The sequence below is a fragment of the Labrus mixtus genome, chromosome 13, assembly GCF_963584025.1.
Source record: "Labrus mixtus chromosome 13, fLabMix1.1, whole genome shotgun sequence".
Classification (NCBI taxonomy): Eukaryota; Metazoa; Chordata; class Actinopteri; order Labriformes; family Labridae; genus Labrus; species Labrus mixtus.
This window is the reverse complement of record NC_083624.1, coordinates 15,295,126-15,319,031: the sequence shown is the minus strand read 5'-3', so window position 1 is coordinate 15,319,031 and position 23,906 is coordinate 15,295,126. Positions and strand designations below refer to the sequence as shown.

At 40.6% G+C, this 23,906-nt stretch overlaps 1 protein-coding gene across 4 annotated transcripts in view; it reads right to left on the bottom strand.

Moving 5' to 3' along the window:
• Nucleotides 1-23,906, bottom strand: part of col18a1a (collagen type XVIII alpha 1 chain a) — a 78,047-nt gene that overhangs the window by 19,672 nt on the left and 34,469 nt on the right. For 2 of the 4 annotated variants that reach the window (XM_061053847.1, XM_061053848.1), the window contains exons 1-4: nt 17,280-17,886; nt 8,798-9,339; nt 6,690-6,776; nt 4,451-4,522 (exon numbers count right to left, since the gene is read on the bottom strand). In XM_061053847.1, the coding sequence (XP_060909830.1) occupies nt 4,451-4,522; nt 6,690-6,776; nt 8,798-9,339; nt 17,280-17,871 (1,293 nt within the window). In that variant the 5' untranslated portion in view covers nt 17,872-17,886. Of the gene's footprint in view, nt 1-4,450; nt 4,523-6,689; nt 6,777-8,797; nt 9,340-17,279; nt 17,887-18,767; nt 19,241-23,906 lie in introns of those variants that run through there. The other 2 variants (XM_061053849.1, XM_061053850.1) reach the window with 2 other exon arrangements.

The window sequence follows — 23,906 nt, the reverse complement described above, 5'->3', positions numbered from 1 at the left end:
ACATTAATCCTAAACAATCCCAAAGAAACATGACTCATGTCGCTGCACTGTGTGACCACTGGAATACTTGAAATGTTTATTGTTTGTGCAGCTAAAGCCGTTTTCCAGACTAATGAGATGTTTTCTATCTGCTCTACACCAGACTTTTTGTCTTTTTAAACACGACTCAGTCAACATGTGCAGGGATAGAACTAAATTCCTCACTTTTTTTGGCATGTTGTAAAGTTTTTAGTAATTGCAGTTTATGTGTGAGTCACTCTAAGACATCTCATTGCAAAACTGCTCTAAATGTGAACATCATTAAGGCTCTCAGGGAACACAGCGCCCAGTCTGTTATGCAAATCATTGTGAAAGCGAGAAAAAAAACATCCTGAATACAATAAGCAAGTTGTTTTTAGGATACAAACACCCTCATTTATTGATTTATTTTTGTGGGTTTTTTTTACCCGTGACATATACAGTTTATTAGGAGTGGATGTATAATCTAGGTCTGAAAAAGGGAAGCAAATGCAAGAGCAATGCATCTGAATTGTTTTTATGACAATAATTGGCCAGCAGGAGGCGACTGCCCTTGATGCTTGAAGACATCTGGATGCATAACGACACATTTAGACTACTACTCAGTTCTTTATTTACCTCAGTTATCATTTTTCTAATGAGTTCACAGTGTTTATTACTAGTTTCAAGACTTTTTCAATACAGCGTGACTTTAAAATAGTTACCGTATTTATCATTTTCAATGAAGTGTAAAACTAAAACAAGCTGAGTATCATATATAGCAAAGTGATCTGTTAATTATTCTTGTCAGTATATCTTTTTACAAGACGTTTAAACGGCCATATGTCATATGGATGCACTTTGCTAACCATGCTAGTGCCAGTTGGAGCTGGTAACTTTGCTTCTCTTCACCAAACACTCGGCAACTGCCAAACTGATGCAAGACAGGAAATATAAAGAAGCGAGGGTGGAAGGGTGTCATGCAGCAGGGAAAAGGCTGGAGATGGATGGTCAAACTTGGGGAAGGATGTTGTGTCTGCTCATAAGATTTATGCCTTTCACCTATGAACTGTATGTGATGAAGGCATTTATGAATTAAACTTGTTTTACCAAAGTAAATGTTCTTTGGAAATTACAGTTTAAGACTTGTTTCCTTTACTGTGTAAATTAGCTCCGTGGACAAAGAAAAGACAGACTAGCCTTCATCTAAATTCACAGCGGGGCTAAGAGAAGCTACAGGAGTAATTGATGTTTGGGGGAGTCGGGATCCAAACAGCCTGTGGGTGAAAATGAAACACGGGGAGGGGGTAATGCAAATACGCCCCCCAGCGGCTGCAGCTCATTCTTCACCGGTGACACACCTCACATTGTCACCTGAGGAATCCAGGACAGGGGAGGGGGGATGAAGAATGTGGAAGAGGGGGCAGCTGAAGGGGCGAGTGAAGCCAGCGTTGATAATTAACCAGCTTCTTCACTGGGACACTTTTCTCCCCGCTGTGTTTCACAGCGCTGACTATGCCAAGAATTTGGTCGGACCACTATTGACTGTCTAAAGTTGATAATATATATTAATGTGATAAAGAATACCCTGCTTTCACTCCTGAAACTATCCATCATAGCTGCGTCTGACGGGTGGGAGGCGCTGATCTTTAGAACATACGTGTTGATGGATTTGAACCACACAACCCCTGAATCTTAAAGCAGGTATGCAGCTCCTTCGGCTATGAGCTTATTGCAGCTTCTTTCAATGCTAGCTTAAGAAGGATCACAAAGAAAACCTTATAGAATATGCACATTTGTTGGTGGCTTGTCTCTACCGCCCTCACAACGACTGGTTTGACTTTTAAAAGCTCTAAAATGGGCTTTCAAAAAACAATATTTGGCCTAAACTGGTCTGCACCATTAAAGGTTAAAGACAGAGTAAATGCAAAGCAAGCATCTCTAAGCCAATCAGTTAGGCAGCCTACATTTTCAATTAATAAAAAACTGATGGCAAGGCTCCATGATTACTTTGCCTAACATGTCAAATCTAATGAGCTGTCACAGGAACAACACAATGCAACAAGGTCATCAGCCTTGGAAACAAAGCTGAATTAAAATTATCATTACAGCACACAAAGTCACATTATGACTTTACATTTCTTATAATCTGTCATCCATGAAAACAAATCTAATGGAGCTGTAGCAGCGCTCCCTCAGGCCTGAATTAAAAGCCACAGTGTAGAGCATTACGTTATCTCACAGGAGATTTGTGCAGAATAGCAGAGAAGCAACATTCTGTTTCATACAATTATTACTGTTTATCAAATTCAGTGTTTACTGTTTAGTCCCAGACTCGCTCTGCTCAGCGTAAAAAGGTAAGATTGTTACAGAGCAGCACACTGAAGCCTCTTTGTACTTTTGTTATAATTAAACATTTTAAACCAAATCCTGAATTACGGGGAATATGTGCAATAACTCAGAGTAATGCAGCCCGGGTATATCCCTTAAAGATTACAGTTAAAGATGTGAAGTCGATTGAACCAAGTGCTAGTCAAGTTCATCCTCAGAAGGTAAGCCAAAGTCTCATTAAGTCTTTCTTGTCTTTTCAGGGGTAGGTATACAATTACAAGAAAATAATTAAGTCCAAATTAACATCGAATACTGACCCTAACCCTACTTTTACAGATGTGCTATGTGAATTTGGAGAAGCCAAAAAGAGTTTGCTAGATCTGTACATGTGAGCCCTAACTGCTGGTGGAGTTAAGAGACAGTGTTTGGAAGCAGAGCAGAGACCCCCCCCCCCCCCCCCCCCATTGTTCCTAATAATCTTTGCAGGCATTTCTTGATATTTTGTAATGGCCACGTGGATGTCATCTCATCAGCTAGAGATTTGTTCCTGGGACTCTTCCTGTTTAGGCATCTCGCTGAAGGAGACACTTGGTATCCTGCAGTGACACTGTTAAGGATGACTGACTCGCTCTGCCATCTATCACCATGAATTCCAGGGTGACAAAATGGAAAGTTTCACTTATTCAGCCACCCCCCCTCTCTAACATGTCTCTGCCCAGACCTGCCTTTATTGCACTAGTTAGACAACAGCACACTGAGTGGAGGCTCTGCACTCTGTGAACAGACATCAGATGGAAAGACGTCTGCAGGTACGCATTAAGATACCAGCTGTTGTGTTTTACATTGCATATTACATGATGTTAATAAATGCCTACTGAACAGATGGAAAAGCCCCTCGTAAAGGTTTCAGGGTATCAAGCAGTAATGATGGAGAAACGCCCTCTCTAACCGTCTTTCCACCTCTTGTCAGTTCCTGTGCACAAGCTGATGGAGAAACCAGTCGGAATAACAAAGCCTGGAGGCCGGGGGGGCCTCAGACTTGGATCAGATCAGGTCCAAATTGACATCTGGTTTTTCCAACTCTGCACTATAATCGTGAGTGGGAGTGCACACGTGCACGCACAGCAGCAGTGGTGCAGGGTGGAGGTTGTGCTACAATTCAGTCTGCTATCTTTGAGGGTGGGAGGATGTGAGTGGGTGTCTGTGGAATCTGATTGTGTGTGAGTGTGGGAGAGACAGAAAGCAGAGAGAGTGAGACTGAAGGACAAAGAAGAGAGGGTAGAGAGAGTCAAAAGAAGGGATGAAGGAAGACACCTAAAGATAAGATGAGAACATGAGTTGATTGACAGAGTTTACAGAGATGGCTGTAAAACGATTTTGGATAAAACAAAAGTGTGAAAGTGTGAGAAAGTATGACAGAAATCTATACTTTGATTTATCCACACACACCTGACCTCACACCAGGCACATCTGCCTTTTAAACATGACAATTTAAACGGAGGAAATATACTGAGACTTACATTCAAATAACTCAATTCTTCATGCTTGCCTTGTTTTCTATTCACAGAGCGAGCGCATATAAGGACAATAAACACGTCTGAGGATGTTATCGTTAACTCCTCAGTTTTAACCCACAGAGGTCACCTCCTTTGTACGCAGATGGGGTCAGACTCTCTCTGTAAAAAGCCTTTGTTTCTAAATGTATAAGACAGAAGCGGCTCGATCTCCAGACATCAACTCGGCAGTTTTAAATCTCTCTTAAGGGATGAGTGTTCGCTCACTTATACTGGGTAACTGGAGACATGAGTGGTAGATCTAAAAGTGGGACGACTCCATTTACAGATGCAGCGTTCTAAAATCTTCCAAATATTTTAAAATAAAATCTCAGGTATGCGTACACTTAGAGCTGTTTGAATCCTCTTTACATAACGTAGAAATCTTCATTAGTTATTAAGCTCATTCATTTGAGCATTTAGGTGAACTTATTCTCAGTGAAATAAAAAAAAAACATTCTGTTTCAGAAGAATGTACCAAGAAGAATAAGGGCAGCAGAAAACTGATAGGTGCTTTGGTATTATTTATGAGGTAAAATGACTCATGATAAACAACAGTTGTCTCTTACCGTCCATCGATGTTTCGCCACAGTCGGTTTCGTGGGTCGACTTTCTGGCAAGCCGCTTCCTTCACCTGAAGCCTGGAGAAATAAATTATACATTTTAGATTTAATTTCATGTTCTTTTATTTCCTTGGTGTTCTGAGAGACTTGTAGCTGTACTACAAGTGTTGCTGGAGCTTTTTGACCTCTTTCACTTGCACCTCTTGCACCTTGGAGGTCGGTGAAGTTTTTAGACACAGGTCCTATTGATAAAAATGAACACTGATGGGTCAAAGAAGTGCAGGACAGTCCAAATGTCGTATATGGAGGTCTCTGTTTAAGTAAATATAAATGTGCTATTATACTGTTTTTCCCCAAAACAATGAGGAAAAGATGTCCATCCTTGCTTCCCTGTTTATAGTGACAGTCTAGTGTTGGTTCTATAGGAATGTTTGTGTGCTATCCTTGTGCCATGTGTGTCAGTTCAAACCTGTTATGGTGATTAGTACATTCAGGTCAGCTTTAAAGGAATTACGCTAATCAGGCATTGTTATTCTTAATTTTTTTGTTTGTGAACACAATCCTCTTGAAAGCAATCTTTGCCTCTCACTGAGTGTTTTCTGGTTAAAGGTGTGTGTTTAAACCTCTGTCAAGTGTGTGTCCTGTGTTCCTGAACCATTCTCATTAAGTTCAATGATGGTGCATTTGTTGAATCAGAACATGTCATGAGCATTACTCCCTTCAGACTCAACGTGTTCTTGGTGCTTCAGTACTTTGAATGTGTCCTCTGGCAGCTGTGTGTGTGAGGTTATCATTTAAAGATAAAAGACGCATCCTGAAATCAGAAACCGCTCATTTCCACTTGGAATGTGATTTCCCCGTCTGATGATCCCAACAACATCTAAAGATTTGATGACAAACAAGTGGTCCTGAACCGTACTCTGTCAATGAGGACCATGTTTTTGGTGGTCTCAGCGGGCAGAACAGCTGCGATGGCAATGTTTGACTAAATAACAGTCCAAGCTGCTGGTGGGCTGCAGGGAGGCACCTGTGTTTATGTGTGGGTGGTCACGGTCAGTGGTGGACAGGCTGGTGTCAGACTCTTATCTGCTACAGATTTACCACTGATTATAAGTGATAGAAAATAAATGATACCAGTCAAGGGGAGTTGATTAGTTGTGTTTTAGGACTGCACTCCCCTACATCAGCACAATATTTGGCTGTTTTTAGAATTTATAGATCAGTTAGTCTCCTGACTCTTAATATTTTCACTACTAGGTTCATTACTTTTTGTGCTCTCTTGTTGATCAAGCTTTCTGTTTTTCTACCAGCACTAGCAGTTCACAGTGATAACTAAGGCAGATACGCCATCAAAACTTTTAGCAGATGAAATTCGATAAAACCTAAATCAGATGATTCATGTTTTCCTGTTTCACAATGTTTCACAGTTAATTACGCTTCATGCACACAGAGGACTAAACAGATCTGGGGACTTTTTGAAGAGGAACTATCCACTAGGGAGTTCCCTGAGAACTACACACCATGGGGACTTTTTTCTCTTCCTGCATTCGCATCGCCATGGTGATGGCTGTACCTAAAAGTAGTATTACCTCAGTAACAGTTGCTAGAGAAACTTCACTAAGGCAACACAAAATTTGTCTGTTAGTTTTTTTCCATTTTGAATCATTGTAAGAACTTTTGCTGACTGTTAAATTAATAACATTAAAAATGGTGATCCCTGGTTCTGGATTGGCTCTTGTGTTTAACCAATCAAGTTACATGGACGCACTCACAGTCCCTCTTGTACTTAGAGAGCACCTACTCTGTAGCAGGAGCTAAAAAGGTTTCTCTAAACTGTTCTAGGAACTCTAATAGTTTGAGTTCCTGCAGTGCAGAACGATTAAAAAAAGGGGAAGAGATCCAACACATCCTAGAACTTTAAAAAAGTTCAAAAAGAGGACGGAGATCAAACTATAGAATCCTGGGGACTATTTTTCTTAGTAGAAGAAATACATCATTTTAAAATCATAAAATAATTTCAAAATCTGTATTTGGAGTCAATTTTTTTTTTTTATGTATATAGCTGTGTAATTTGAAATAGAATGTATAGTGAGTGGGTTGATATAGCAAAGGAAACCTTAATCACCCTGATGGGGTCCAAACTTCATACTGTACATCATCCCTCACTTATCCTGCAGAGACTCAATGTTTCTAGTGTTTCCAGACAGTTATCTTTAGAATGTGATTTGTAACGAGTGCCACTCACCCCCATATCCGAGTCATCTTCATCCTCCTCACAGTGTCTCTCAGCAGCGCGGGGGTCTCCCACCACCCTCAGCTCACCGATCACCCCCTGTGTCAAAAAAACCACATGGACGTTTCATGTTGTGATGATACATATAATAAAGTCAGAACAGCACTTCTCACACACAAGACGTCTTACTTTCAACATCCAAATATGTTTGCTCATCTCTGAACTCTCTGCCAGCTATATTTTAGGGGGAAATTCCCTCTTTCCACAAAATGAGAGAGGCTATTGATGTCTGCAGCTCTCGCCTGTGTCTGTGAAGTACCACCATCTTTGTCCCACATGTACGATCTGATACATGTTTCCCACACAGGATTCTCACACTGATAGCTTGAATGCTATCTGAGTGTCTATCAAAGGGCCATTAGCTCCGTATGAGGGGGCGCGTTTTCTGCTCTGGAGTTATTTGAAGTCGACTCTTCAGGACACATTTATGTCCTGAGAAAAAAAGTCAAATGGACTTTTTTAAGAGAGCTTTGAAGATAAATAGAAAAGATCTTTGACATTCAAACCCTGACTCTACAAAGGCTTTTAATGGATGTACAGGGTTTTTTTTGTAACATGTAGGATGTTTAGTCGATGTGTTATGGGCTATTTTCTAACATATTGCTTCAGATCTTCTCGATAAATCTTAGATCCTGAACAAGAAAGGCTAAACTGTCCCTTAAGCATGATTCATACTAAAAAAGGACATTCACTGAACAACCCCTTGTAAGGATGGAACGTCCAATTTGAAAAAGATAAAAGATCAAATATAAATAAAAAGATGCCAAAAAAAGCTTTCCAAGTCTTAATTTAATTTGGGAATTAAGTTCACAAGACCTCTCTCGCTCAGGGCCACGCCCACAAAAAGCAAACATCAAACAAAGTCCTGAAAAATGGTTACCGTCTTATTCCAAAAATGCAGTTTATCAAACAACTTTCTGACAAAATATCCGACCATTAGGAAATGCCATGGATGGTTTTGTGTGACAGTGGAGTAACAAAGAGGTTCAAAATAAACAGCTGTCTTCAAACATGGTAATAAAAAAGATTCAAACAAGAGATCCAGCTGGGAAAAACACTCAAATCTTGTTTCAAGAGCTGAGGGGCGGACAAGTAGTCCTTAAAATTTGGATATATTTAGCCTAGCAGTGTAAACATTTCTTCTTTGAGATACAGTTTGTGTTATTTATATACTCTTTTAACATGGGACATTTTTCTTGGATCCACTAAAAGGTGAGTAAATCTGCTGATTCCTTTCGGCCTCATTCAGTCGTATTAACAGAACAGGAAGGTCTTTGTGTCCATAAGGCAGCATGTCTTTGCCATACTGGGTAATATTGAAAAGTGGAAACAGCAAAGTAAAGCAGAACTATGAGTGAATTATATTGTTAAGCAATCAAGTGCTTAGTATGCTTTTTAAATTGACCTTTTTTCACTCTACACTTAAACTGTCCAGGTTGACACAGATTATTACAGCTCTGAACTTTAACTGTTGTCTGATTTGCAGGCCTGCAGTTGCATGTTTTCTCATGCAGGTAGCCCTGGGTGAACCGCTATAACCCTTTAACTGCTGAGGTCACCAGTTGTTGCGGTCATCTGCTGGGATTTACAGCAGTCAAATGACTGAAGTTAATTATATCCCAACTGTGAGGTCTTCCAATTATTTGCAGACCACTTTCAGGAAGATGGAGAGCTGGTTTAGACATTTATGTTGTGGTTTAGAGTAAGCCAATTTGGGCAATTCAATCATAGGAGGGTTATTCAGCCAAGATGTTACACATGACTGGATTTAGAAAATGAAAACATGTAGCTTCACTCGGCAGGAGGCTTGTCTCTGCACAGTTCTGATTAAAGTTGATTTGGTATTCCAAGATGTGCTGTCTTCTGACTTCAACATAAGATTATATCTGACTTACTCAGTGCTCAAGAGTCAATTTCTTATGTCTACCCTTCTCTGTGAACGCTTTTAAGTAGGTAAGGTCTATCTCTACATGAACATGTCATGTGGCTCTCAAATAACTTAACCTTCTGATTTCAGGAGCCTGATTATTGTTCGGCCTAAACAAAGCCCGTCTACCCACCAGAAATTTGTCAGGATCAGCTCCTCCAGCTTGTCCAACAAAGACTCCAGCTCCAGCCGCCAGCTCCATCTCATCCGGCGACCTCTCAATGCGCATCACCTGAGGGTCTGTGTCACAGTTGAGGTAGAACATCACCTTGTCGTCTCTTACAGCAATGGCAAAACGAGTCCAGGTATCCCTCATGGAGGGAACGCGGAACCTGGCCGCCTCGTAGGACTGCTGTGAGTCGGGTTCTGTGTAGTAAAGGATGACGTTTTGGTTGCCTCCCTGCACTGCTGACAGTTTAACCCCCACGTACATGATCTGCTGTGAGGAATCTGTGACAGAGAAGATGACGCCGCCCCTGTCAGAGGTGGGTTTCAGGTGGAAGATGAGGGCGAAGTCTCTGTAGAAAGGACTCGGCAGGTGGGCGCGGGCCAGCTGGCCCGTGTTGGCGTCAGGACCAAAAACATACCCTGGACTGTTGTCCGGGCCGTAGACCTGGGTGATCTCATTTGGAGGAGGGTCTCCAATCAGCTGTAGCAGAGAGACTCCATTCTCCTCTAGAGGGGGAGAGAAAAGAAGATGTGAGTGTAAAGTTTGCAAGGAATCGAGTGATGATTAGAGGGGAGGGCTGCATAACAGGGCTTCATGTTAGACCAGGATCTATTAGGCTGCAGGGACGTGGCTTCAAGTGAATGTGCCTGATGGATGGATAGAAGATCATCTGCTGTAGCTTGTAGAAAAGTATTTTGGAGTCATTTAGTGAACAGCCCTCGCATCTTCTAGCAGCTCTTGAAGAGGGACTCTGCACAGGGGACCACCGAGCAAACTATTCTATGACTTCTAGACATAAACAAAAAGAGGGTTAACATGCCCAAAGAAGGCAAAGCATAGGCTTGGATGAGACAAAAAAGGATCACTTCAGCAGATATGGCAAGGGCTGAAATCGAAAGACAAACACAGCTAACGGCAAACTTCTATCTCCTAACTAATGAGCACACAGGTAGAGTCCAGAAACGGAACATTTAGATATGACCTCACAGTTGATTCATTTGGCTCATAAAGTATCTAAGTTCAAATAAATGCACATTCACAGGTCAGTGCAGTAAGATTTAAGGGTCGGACACAAAATGTGCCTGAAGATCTAAAAACCAGAGAAAGTCATGCAGAGCTGCAGCCAACAGATGTGTTCTCTGCAAAAAAAAAACAGCAGATCAAAAAATTCAAACAGAAAAATCATATTTCAAAACTGAAAGTATTTTCGATCATTTGGAGCACTGATTAAACCACTGTCTGATCAATATTGTGAATAATAATATATGTTGGATTAAATTCCTGAAGAGTCTAAAGAAATGCAAAAAAAAACTCTTCTGAATTTTGTGACAGCTGTTAAATGTCACTGCTCGAGGGCACGCAGGGACCAACAGCTGGGCCTCCTGCATATCTCTGCTCACCCTCCCATCACCCTGGGTGACTCTGCCGAGGTCACTGCATAATAATCAGAGTTGTTTAGGAAATACAGAGAACACAAAGGGCGATGTGTATTCTTCCACATACTGGGTGGAAAATTGTTTCATTAGTTCTGAACTTGAGACAAAAGCCTTTTTGATCAAAAAGTCATGTTTCCTCGTGTTAAAAGAAAAATCACTGTTTTGGGAGAACGCTTGACGTAGTGTCTGCTGCTTTGAAGAAATGCTTTGCTTTACCACCTGGTGGCTAATGTGCGAGCTCTATTGCTTGGTTCAAAGCCTCCCCGCGGCCCTGAGTGCTGGAGCTCAGTGGGGTTGACACTTGGCTTTGTGTAGAGCTTAAACACACGAGGTGTTCGGCTGAACTCAAGGTCCTGCTTTCTGCTGTATGACCACAAACACGAGTCTGATTGTTTCTGCATGCTGTCCGAGAACTGAAGATGCTTTCATTTGAATCCGAGCTAACAGAGGACCGAGTCAAGCAGTAACAGGACAGCAATAAAAAGACTTTCCGGCGTTGATTATGCAGTCCCATTCTGAAACAATCAGACTGACATGTACAACCAAAGATTCACCAATGAATGCATTGTACTCAATTCCATGTGGATGGACAAATATAAAGATGTTGCAAAAATACCAACAAAAACTGGATAAGCTATTTCAAATAAGAGCTGCAAACGCCATTGTTGACTCGTTATATGATCAACTAATCTGCACATTACTTTTAACAATTAACTGAAGAATCATTTAGTCAACACAATTTCAAATGCCACAATTTCCTAGAGCCAAAAATAACAATTTAAAAATGAGTTATTATGTCAAACCAACAGATATAAAAAACTGAAAAATCAACCAGAGAATTCATTCAGCATCAAAATATAAGTTTGTCGATCTATCATCATATTTATTGATTCATCATTGCAGCATTACTTGCATGTTCAATAGAAACAAATACCTTAAAACGCCTGTATTAGCTAGCTTTAGGCCAGATCAAATCTCTACCGACGACAAAGTTGCTTTGACATGTCAGTTGATAAAACCTCGATAATCCTGAATGAATTTTAAAATTAGTTATTTTCTACCAATGAAATGACCTTAGGTGGACTGTTGGTGTTCGACTGCTGCATGAACGGCAGTAAACAACAAACTGTCATTTGCACCGGGCCGACCAGATGTTTACTCTGATAAAGTCAGAATGAGAAACCTCAAGGGTCTCTTCAGCGGGCCTGTGCTCACATGTCTGAACCTGGCTCCCTCTCATGTGCACAATCTCTGCAAGGGTAGGGTTGAAAAAGGCAAAACGTTGTTGTAATTCAGTGATGAAATCTATCATGTGGGAAAGCACGCCGTTTTAATTAGTAATCCTCCTGCGACGGGTGCCGACGCTGACATGAGAGATAACTTTTAAGTCGATACCATAACTGAGCAGGTATTGCAACAATTTCTGCACTGACATGTAAAGAGGAAAACTTTACTTTGAAAGGAAACGTTTGCAATGACATAATGTCTCTTCTGCCTGCAATTCATTTTCTCTATTAATTTGCATTAAACATGAAATTTGTTCAGTGTGATCAGCAGCTTGGTCATAAATAATATTTGATTTCCCTGCAGATTAAGCTTCATAGTCCGTAATAGGTTGGAATGTGTGGCACATCTCTGAGACAAAGCCTGGTTGTCTCTCAGCGTGCAGCATGCCTATCCGTCTCTCTCTCTCCTGCATTTCAAACTGATTTTTCTTTTTCATTTGCCAAATGAACAGCAGACATCTTCACATGCGCCCTCACGTCCCAAGCTCCCCAAACCCCTCATTAGAGAAAAATCTCACCTATTAGTCATCCCTCACACCGACCAGATGTGCACTCTTTGGGAATGCGTTCAGAATTGACCAAAGAGAAGATACAACCATGTGAACCATACCACCACCAAGCAGAATGTAACAAATTCTCTATTTACTTCAAATCGAATTAAGTCACAGATGTAACTCTGCCACATGCCACTTAATGGGAAAAAAATACTTGGAACTGTAAGAAAAGATAATTCTATTACCAGATCAAAAGGGTTGACCTGCTGTCCACTTGCAAAGGAATGCTTTTGCTGAAAGCCCGCTCAGTGTGTCTGCATTGTAAGCAAAGGGGCAGCCAGTCACTCCTGCTCAGAGATCAAAAATGGTGAGGTATACAAAAGGTTCACCATTAGCATTTTAAGTGCAATTTCAATTCAGGTTTTTTTCCCAAATAGCTTTTGTTAACCAATGACAGCTTCAAGGCCAATCTAGCTTAGAAAAGGACTGTGGATGAATGGAGGGGCGCTGATTTTATGGTGCTAGTTTGTCTTGTCAAGAAGGTGGCTTACCGACCATGAATGAGACTTTTATAAATTCCCAACCATTCCAGGACACGATACCGCAGTTTGTGATGCCCTGTTGATAAAGCTGTATATACAGGGTGAGAATGTATAAACAGTTTGAGACTATATATACAACTTTGGGGTTTGTACAGGATTCTGTAATATCCATGGGAAAACATTTGACCATCTGGACGCTCATAGAAAACTTTGTGGTTTCTCTCACCACGCTCCATCACCATTTAAAACATCCCTGGAGCCCTGCTGACATGGCTAATAATCTCTCTCCTCACTCTGCAAAAAAGAAAACACAAACTGTCAGTGGTTGATGTGGAGGGTCAGGGTTTTCCTCTAGAGATGAGAAAATTGATTTACGATTTATTGCAAGGTACTTGGTGGAATCAATTTTAACTGGAAAAAATGAACAAATATATTGATGTGCAAAATTTAACCAATTTGTTGGGGAAATTTGTTGTTTTTTGCACACAGCAGGGCTTTATTAAACTGTATCTTTTGCTTGGAGACAGAGAAAATCCTTTTCTATAACCTACAAACAACACAAATAACGTAAAATCTACAGTGGCAAATACGTGTGTAAATATTCTCTTCTTGCTTTATAGCCGATAGAGTTCTCTGACTAGGTGTGTGCTCTAATGTTTCACTGAACTGGATAAAAAATGAACACAGGATGTTTTGAGTATAAACCCTACAGTATGCATAAATTGCTCTTGTTGTTTTGGCAACAATATTATGTGAGCCTCTTGGCAAATATTGCAGAACCCTTAACCTTACGAAGCAGAATGCTCGAGGGAAGAAAAAAAAAAAAAAAAAAAAAAGAGATATCAAACCAAAAACCACATCATAAGCCAGGAAGGAGACTTCATGTTGGCTCGCCCCTGAAGACTGTAATTCACAAACCGCACAGAGGAAGATGGGCCTACCGCAAGCTGTGCCCTTTCTTCTTTGGAGAAGGAGTAATATGATACAGTTCAAGTTCTCTACCTGTAAGAAACACAGTTTGGGGGGCGACATGCAGTGTGCAAACAAAACCCCTGCCATATTTTTCAGCTTTAAAAGCCGTGTCTTTTGGTAACTACGGTAGAAAATAGTAGGACATGAGATATTTGCAGACACTGGTTAAATGCTTTAAAATAGGTTTAGAAATACTTCACAATTCTTTCCTTCAGACTGTTAAATAACGAGTGTCACAAATGGGCTATTATCCAATATAAAACATCCCTGTGCCCCACTGCTGTGTGTTGTAACACTTTCTCAGCACTTCTTGTTTTGCAGTAGTTCATCACTAACCAGGGGGGGCAATCAAGTTCCTGGCAGCAAAGAAGCTGGACCTACTGTGCCCATAATTGGATCCCTCATGAGACCCAACTCTGAACGATTCCCTGGCAAGCTGCCCGCTGAAGAACTTTGGGCTTTCCCTGTCATGACACACAACACCAATCTCTCCTCAACAGAACCATGTCGGTACAAATCAGTACCAGACCACCAAAAGGGCGAAACAAGCCACAAAACACAGACTAAATATACACAGAAAGTCGGATACCGCCAGAGAGGCATTGTTTATGTTCACAGGATAACATCCTTTCATGCTTTGAGACCACCGCAGAGGTGGCTGGGGACCGGATTTATAGCGTGATCACAAATAAATAGCCTATAGTGACAGATAGGTGACATACAGGATATAGTTTTACCATGAAGAACTAACTCAAATAAATTGCAGTTGACCTCCGCACCCTGATATGAATGACTGCTCATCTTTCAAGCAGGAGCCTGGTAACCATGGAAAAACATCATTAAAAGGTCTATTGTGTGCTAACAATCCTGTCTTTGGCCCCCTGTAGTAAAAGGATCACATCTGACAAAGTTTCCATGCACACACTGATATCTCTGCAATCTTCCCACAGTGAGCTCCCTCACACACACACACACCCCTACTGGCTACAGAAACATATCTCAGTGTGTTTCCACCCATGCCAGTGGACCTTAAATGAAATTTCAACTAAAAGACGAGTGAGTATATCATGAGACATTCCTCTGTGACATGTCATAGTTAAATGATGTAGGAGTGGGATGGTAATAAAGCCCAAAACAAAAGGAGAATATGAGCGCCCTTCACTTACACAGCAAGCAAACACAGCTGCAGACGGTGAAAAATGTCTGAAATTCCCCACGGTTAGGGCTCTGATGAGTAGAAAACAGCCCAGGATAAAGTCATTAAGCCAATGAAATGGGATTTAAAGTTAAAAGGGAAAACATTATAGAGCTTTGCATCACATTATCATCAGCTTTTATGTGTGACCTCATTCATTTATAAGTCATGTTATTTGACATTACAGTATGAGTTCCTTCAGCGAGACTCTGAGAAAGGCACTGTTAAGAGAAACCATGTGGGGTTCGAATGCTCATAGGCAATGTCTCACTGACTCCAAAGTTTATCAGTCATCTCCTGGATTTCAGCGCAAAGAGACCTCACAGGGGCAGTGGTAACTCAATAGCAAAGTAGCTTTCTACACCAAGTTGATTAAGCCTCCAGATTTCATCTCAACCATCACTTCAACATGCGTTGTGCATATAGACTTTAGATCTGTGTATTTGACTGAGTTACTCCAGATGGTCTCCACTGCAGTGGCTTTCTGTCTATCCAAGAATGATTTAGAGTGACTGAAGGCACTCAAGTGATACCTTGAGGCTCGTGTAACAGATGATACCCAACACGCACATCTGTGTGGTGAACCAGCCTCTGGAGAATCAATAAAAGTTGTCCTTCAGGTTAAAAAAATGGCAACAAGATCATACGCCTTTGGTCTGTTTGTACTGTCAAGACTGATCTAGAGTCTAGAAGTCACTGCATGTCTCTGGATCCTTTTTGAGCTGTCTAAGCACAAATATGAAGCAGTTTAAAGCAGTTCTTTACACCTTACCTATCACTTGTTTCAAACAACGGGAGCGTGAAGCTATTCAGAAAAGCTAACAATACACTTTAGAGTGAAGGCAACCTATAAACCGTCCTTAACCGTTACCCACCAGATGTAGAAAACCACACATCCCCCTTTGCACACCAACACATTAAAAGTTGGAACAATTAAAACAAATACTGATCTGTTCTGGCTCCTCTGGTGCTTCACTTTGTCCTGCAGCCAGCGACATCGTGTCCACTCACATCTGTCAATGAAGCCAGCTGTCAAAAAGATAGCGGCACTGTAAAAAGACACGGCTATGAACTCACAGTGATCTACTGTGTGAGTGGAGCGCATCAAAAGATTTAAAATTATAGTTGTTTTTTTCTTTTATCACAAGGGGTGCACAGTGTGCTTGGTTAACTGGTTCAGTTTATTTTGTGATTATATTGTGAATAAATATTAATATAAATGAGCATACATCTTATCATTTACTGTGATTTATTCACTGAAATAAATCTTCTGGCTCTAACATTTCTGCTTAAGAGAGATACTTCAAACAGCTCATAAAATAAGATAAGAAATGATGAGATAAGATAGAACATCATTTATCCCAAGGGAAGTTCCAGTCAGATAAATGAACCTTCCTGGTATTTGCCATGCTATATTCATTGAATCTATGTGCAGTTTTTACACAACGTTCAAAGAGTTGAAATCCTTCAATTAATGAATCTACAGACTCTTATGGTACATTATTCCATACATTCAGAACATGCAAACAGCAACTTCACAGCTGTCAGAAATATTTTTACACTGGTACAAACTGACATTTAAAACCATTGATGCAAACATAACTGCTTCCCATGCATGACAACTTTATCTGTCTATTACTGGACAGCAAATGCACATCAAGCTGACTGCAAGCCACTCACTGTCAGAAGAGACATGCAATGCTACATGCCAAATTATCTACACTACTTCATGCATAAAATGCCTCTGACTTTTATCAGATTTAGGAAGGCTAATAGAATAAATCCAACTCAGCAAAATCCTTTAAAAAAAAATTGTTTTCTTCCGATAAGTAGAATTAAACCTGGTTGTGTTTTCTGATGATTCTATAATTTGAAACAGGTAACTCAGAAGTTTAACTGGAAGATGGAGTTTCTTTCAGTTCTCTTTTTGTGTGGCAGGTTATGCTTGAAATTTGAAACTTTTCAACATAATGGATTCTATGTCTGTCAATGCTACGATTGCACTGTAGGATAGAATTTTTCAGAATGAAGAAAACAGCATGTAAGGAAAATATTACTACTGGAATGAATTACCTTGGGAGGAAATACACATCAGTTGGTTTGTTAATGAACCATAAATGGACTGTTCTGTGGCTGTGTGTGTGTGTGTGTATGTGTGTGTGTGTGTGTGTGTGTGTTGATGACCTTCAAAGCTTAAGTCACATGCCAACGCAAGGACAAGGGTAACACAAACATGCAACACCTTGAGGAGAGTTTGGTACCATGCTTGTTAGAACAACAGGATATACAATCTTGACACATGCTTGTTTAATAAAAAAATTTAAAAAAATAAAACATTTCTGTGCATGGGAACAAAGACCTTGTTAATTTCTTCTTTCAGGGCTGACAGGGATGAATGTCAGTTTTCTTTGGGTGGGTATTTGGTAGTGGGTGGAGACACCAGACAGACTTGGGAGTAGGGACATTGAAAACTGGTTCAAAGTGTATCCCAGATCTTGGATTCATTTGAACCAGTGATTACCTTTCTGGTTACTAACTGACAAGCACTGATACCCATCATCCTCCTCGTCTGGTAAAGTGTGGCACTCCACAGGGAGGCGTCCCTCATCCAGGAGTGTCCAGCAACTATCCCGCAAGACTTCGCAGAAACTCCGGCAGGGCAAAACCGGTACTGGGACTGAGGAACCACACTTTGGTACCAAGAGAAGGCAGAAAAACCACTCCAAACTATGGTGGCAACTTGACCTCAACAGCCATGCCCATTCCTCTAGGAGAACCTGAACTTCCTCCACACTACTCTGGTTGAGATAATTGGGCATAATAAATCTTTCTCCTACCATGGAAGAGCAGAAAGGAAGAGCAGTATCTAGCAACAAGCATGTGGGGGATTCTACAGCTAGAGCTGATTTAGCGTCTTCTGGGTGGCTTTCAGCTGTCGGGCTAATAAAGGTTGCCTGGCTAGGTCCTTGGTCACTTGATTTTTCAGATGTATAAAATATATGACCAGTTGGGTTGGTTACTACTGTCTGGCTAGTTTCAAATTCTCGACTTGGCACTTGAGTTTGGACAGGTGGACGCTGAGAAACTTCCAATAATTGGTTGGTCTTAGCCATCTGGGTAGTGCTGACAGAATTGGTACCGTAATTTGGAGTTTGTGAATCTTCTGAAGAAGGGAAATTAGAGTTCCAACTAGAGGTACTGTTTGATTGTAGACTACCTTTACTTTTATTGTGGGGTTCAATGGAATAATCAAGATTTGGCTCTGATTTTGGACTACCAGCATCATCAGCTGTCCTGTTAAGAACAACAATAGTACTATTTTGAATTAGATCATTTAATTCGGACGCTGTTAAAACTTCACTATCTAACCCACCAAAATCAGTGGGCATTAATGTTCCTTGTTGGCTTTCCCCTGAAAACAACCCGGATTCAAAGCCAGATGCCCCGCTAGTGTCAGCTTCTGACACAAGTGTGCTGTTAAGAAGAATCACAGCACTATTTTGAATTTTTAATTCTTGATCCTTTGAATCAGGCACCGTAAAGCCTTCAGCATCTAACCCACTAAAATCAGTTGGCATTAATGTTCCTTGTTGGCTTTCCCCTGAAAACAACCCGGATTCAAAACCAGATCCTCCGCTATTGTCTGCTTCTGACACAAGCACCCCATTAAGAATAATTTCAGCATTATTTTGAAATTTTAATTCTTGATCATTTGAATCAGGCACTGTGAAGGCTTCAGCATCTAACCCCCTTAATTCAGTTGGCCTTACTGTTCCTTGTTGACTTTCCCCTGAAAACCCCTGGGATTCAAAGCCTGATCCCCCGCTAGGGTCTGCTTCTGTTGGAAATCCAGATTGAGACTCCAATTTTGAGCCAGACCAAAGGTGTGGTCCAATGTCTGGGGCAAATCCAGACTCAAGCCCAGATCCAAGTCCTGAAACATTTTCTGTAAAACTTAATTGACCAGATCCTCCAGAACCCATACCCCTTAGTGAAGATTTGCCATTACCCGATTCACGAATTCGAGATGAAATCCTTGCTGTTCCTATTTCTGATGCACGATCATGTTCCTGTTGTGTTGTAGGTTTTAGAGAGGTCAGTCGAGAAGCCTCAGTGGTCTCATCCCAAGTATGCACAACCTTTGCAACCTCATGTCCCTCATCAATGATCTCTGCTCCAACTCTTTCAATATTCTCTGATGGTGGTTCTCCACTACCTGCTGGACTGCCAGACCCCTCCTGTTCCACTGTTGGGGGCACTGGGGTAGTACCGGTCCATGCCCAGAACCAAGCACCAGACTGGACAGGCCAAAGGGCCAACAAAAACAAAACTCCAAAATTGGTCCTCATCTTAGTTACAAAGTCTTAACCACGTCCACCAGCTTGATTAGGCTCCCAGAGATGACATGTCCATACAGCCCCCTCACACACACTCTGCCCAGCTCTGTCTCCACACACACTCCACCAGGCAGAGAGGAAAAGTGAAGAGGAGTGCCCCATTCAAAAGAGTAAAGGGGGATAGCAGGAGGAGGTGTGCTCAGTATTGGCTGTCTTGGCAATATTTCCTCTCCTGACTCCTCCTTCCCCCTCCTTCTCCTTTTGTCACAGCACTGAAAAGCGATCTCTCCTGCTGACTTATACCTTAGAATTACCGTAAAGCAGCCTTTCCTTTCAGTGTACAATACTGATGCCTTCAGTGTTTTAAAGAGAGGGGCAATTTGTTCCTCTTGACTTGTTTGCTTTGTTTAAACATGATAATAGGACAACTACAGATCTAGATCTTTGAAAGACTGCAAAGTGAATTCACAACAGTAGAAAAAGTTGTGTCCATTCCATTTGTTGATTTAGTTTTCAATAAAACAAATCCTATTTTTTTCTGCAGATTTTAAATATGAGGAGCTCTAATGGATTCAATAAGTCTCTTCCCACTATGCGCAATGCAACAGATTATCAAGCAAAGTTGTTGTTTCAATGTGTAAAAATAAATGTAATCTAACATGCATATTCTATCTCATGACAATAATTGTTTGATTTAAAAGGACGTAGGTAGAATTATTCAAAACACCACAATTCAAGTACACTGTTAACTCTAGAAATACAATCTTCTGAAGCCACAGAAAGTTTGATCAATTTGTCTTCACATTTCAGTCAAGATAAATCTATTCCAGGCTGATTGATCATCATGCAACTTTGTCAACTTATAGCCTTCCTCTAGTTAAGATGCACCACCAACCAAATGTCCCTGTATACATTGTCCTTGCTCTACATGGTGTCATCTATTGTTCAAACCAGTTTAGACCCCTTTTCTTCCACGCTCTGTGGTTACACAGTAACTCAGGCCTCACTTTCTTGTTCGGACTAGTTTCTCATTCTGCCTATGTGATCAGTTGACAGAGACCCTCGACGTCTGCTAACAGGAGCTTAGGAACAGGAGGTTTATGCAAGTGTTTCTCCAACACAACCAGGGTTTAAAACAAAGGCAGGTATGTCGTGCATGTACCCTCAGTTGTTGATAGAAATGAACTCTGGTCATTTGTGTACTGCATGGCCTAGTCCTTGTAAAAGTTCCAGATGCTTATGTTAGGATATATAGATGTCTTAACATGAGCTTGACAACTTCATCCTGTGGCTCTCTGTCACTGCCCGGGGTCAGTGATGATCCAAATGACCCCTGTCTGCAAGATGAAGTTTGTTTGGTCTAACAACTAGAGAAGGGGGGTCAAAATGTTATAAAAAAGGTCAAAGAGAAGAAAAACTTTAAAAAAAAACTGGTATCTATTAATGAACTACAGCCTTCATCAACAGGCGATAATGTAAATAATACAACATGGTTGTCTTTATAATCACAGAGAAAGAAAATCATTTTGCACCATTTGCTTTGCAGTCATATGGAAAGCAGCTGCTTTTTTGGAAAACATGAGCAAAGACTTGTGACTGCCTTAGTTAGTATCTGACTTTACTTTTTGGGAACATCTATCCCTTTAAGGAACAAACAAAACAAAAAAAAGTCAAATTGTCATCAAAAAAATATTCATGAATAACTCTATTCAAGACTGGAAGATCTAAGGCTTATTTTTATCTCAGGTTTAGAGACAACATCTTGAGGGGCTTGTTGTGGAGTGATCGCAGGGTAAATTAGATAAGATGACCCTCTGAGCATGAAGTGAACCCTCTGTACCATGACATTCACTTTTACTACTTTAAAACTGTCAGAAAGATTCACAACTTTTATTGGAAAATTAACTTATTTTCCGAGGTGAATTCAAACAACGTTTTGCAAGAAAGTTACCAACACAAGATGTTTCAGGAGACACGAGAAGTCGACTGCTCATTTACTGTTACTGTGGTCGGTCAAACTCAGTGATCAAAGTTATCTGTGGTTAGTCTTTACACAGAAAAAAAACAATGTTTAAAGTAAAGTCTTGGATAATAAACCCAGAGAGTAATAAACTCTGAAGTGCTGTAGGTAATGATTAGCCTGTAACATAGCTCTGCCCTCTAATGGAACCTAATGCATTGTATTGATTCCAGTAAACTATATATTTAATGCCCTCTTCTAAATGTCAGGGTTTGTGTGGTCTATAGTGCTTAATTATGTTTTCAATGTACATTCTTATATTCCTGTTCATGTTTTTTTGTGGATCCCAGGAATAAAAGCTGAGCTATAGGGTACAGCTAATGGAGATCCTACCAAATAAACAAATGTGTGGGGATAAAAAACAGAATGAACACCAACAGACACATATGTGATGACTGAAACTTCATGTGAATCTCCCCATTCAGGCTGTAAAAATGGTTGATTTAGCAGTGATAAACCATTTAACTTTGCATCTCCTGTGGACAGTTTGTCTGTCCTTTAGCGAGACAAGAAGCTAAATTGGAAAACCCAAAGAAGGAAGAGATTGTCTTCACATGAATGTGTCTCCACGAGCCTCCAAACAGGGTGTAATTATCCCAAAGATGACGATATATTCACCTGAAGGTATTTCTATGTGACAGGGGAAGGGATTATCCAGATCTGGGGAATTTTCATAAACATTTGAAAAGTGGGAGATTTGTTGGAAAGTGGGGGGAAAAAAAGACTTGGGTGGTCAAGAGCATATACCCTGTCACATGTAAACGAGGAAACTGTCTGCTTTTTTTAGGGGATAACTTGACAAGGAAAAGACTAAATTGCACTTAATTATGGAAGTACAATGGTACGTTTGGAGAGACAGTTTTTTTTAGCATAGGAAATCTGCATCAATCAAACGATCAACATCCCCAGAGCTTTGTCAGAGTCAGTCTTTTCAACATCCCCTTTAAGTCTGCTGCTGCCCGCACAGAGTAGAGGCTGAAAGCATCATAATGACAACATGGCAAGATTTCCTGTGTTCAAAGTGGCATTTGTAGTCGGAACGGGGTAATTACAGTAAGAAGAGCTGAAACGTTTTCACTGGGCAGAGAAGACACAGAAGAACAATGACATGCATGCCCTCTAACATAAAAAAAGAATCAAAACACAACAGATTAGAACTCATTTGAATATGTGTTTATTTAAAAAAATTAAGGGCAAAACAAGATTCTAAGTGGGATTAAAAATTAGATTTTGTTGTAGTTTGACAGAGAATCTAATCTGGGCACATGTCACTGAAAAGGATCGTCAAATGTCGAAAAATGCACGATAATAAAATCTTATTATAAAACTAGTGTGAGAACATCTCATATGAGTTATAGTTATTGGTAAATCATCCAAGATTCTTCTGTTTTGTGTGCCAAATAGAAAGAATCTGCAGTTAAACACGTTTTATACGGGTTCCAAAACTTCCCCTTCACCCAGTTCACACACAGGTCACCTGCTGTTCAAGCCCTGCTAGAGGACCATATTCTCAGCAGGGGTCTCCAGTAATCTAAAGGGCCCGCTAACCCACATCATGAAAAACAAATGTCAACTTTTTGGCATGGCAAGTGGTGTTCTGTTCTCTACAGTCATATTTGGGTGGTGGCAGAAAATGTAGCAATAGAAAAGTAATTAATAAAACTAATGTATCCCACATGGCCGTGGTTACAACATGGTTTTAATGACTTTGGTGTAGTGACTCTGCAAACTGAGGAAACTGAAGGAAATCAAATTACACTAAGTCCAGAAGTTTCTCAAGAAGAGTGAGATGAGTAAAATTCAGATTCATTTCGAAAAACACAAAAAGATAGAATTTTTAGGAATCCGGTAAATCTGATTATTCTTTGGCTATTTCAGAGTACATTTTCACTTTCTTGATTTTGCCCTAAATGCTGTAAATGAATCCTCCTATAGGAAAATGTAAAAACCTTTTCTAAAAAAAAAAAAAACATTGCAGATTTTGCAATGGTCGGTATAAATAATAAAATTTCCTCATGTCTGCGACCTGTGAAATCTTTGGATGTCTGAGCAGGGGATGAATTGAAATTCCAGGCCTCCCCAGTGTCTGTCCTTCACAATACACGGACAAAAGGACGAAACTTAAGACCAGGAATGACTCCGAGGGCTAAGACCATCAATGGGAGGATGAATGAGCAACTAATTACAACACCAACAAAACCTGCTGAACATAATCCACCAGGGGGCAAAGGCGTCCAATTATCTGTCACCGCACAGCGTTGTCTTACGCTGCCCTCACTGTCATACAGATATTGGATTTCATAAGCAGAGTGCCAATTTCTTTGGTGCTAAATATAGCATTAGTGAATAATTTAAGAGTACGAGGACATGTGTATGGAACTTAATCTCCTGTGCAATGGATGGAAAGTTAGTAAAGAGGGAAAGTATATATTTCTGTGTAAACTTGAACTATCATTAAAGTGCTTGAAACATCTAAACGATGCATCTATTGAACACTTCACAGCTAATAACGGCTCTACTGCAATGCCACATTTTACGTTAGAAGTCATTTTGACCTGGAGCGATGCTGTACAAACATTGAGGCACGACATTAGACGTCATGTTACAACGCAAGTTAACGATCAAAAAAAACGAGAGGGTCTGGACTCTGCAGCCTCTATAGAGCAGCCAGAGCGCCTTTTGGCGGGCCCCTTCCTGCACCTTCACCGATGTTGTTTCAGCAAGTTGGGGTCGTCGACCTCTCGCTGTGAGTCTTCGTGGTTATACGAGCATTAAGCTCTCAGGGATGGGA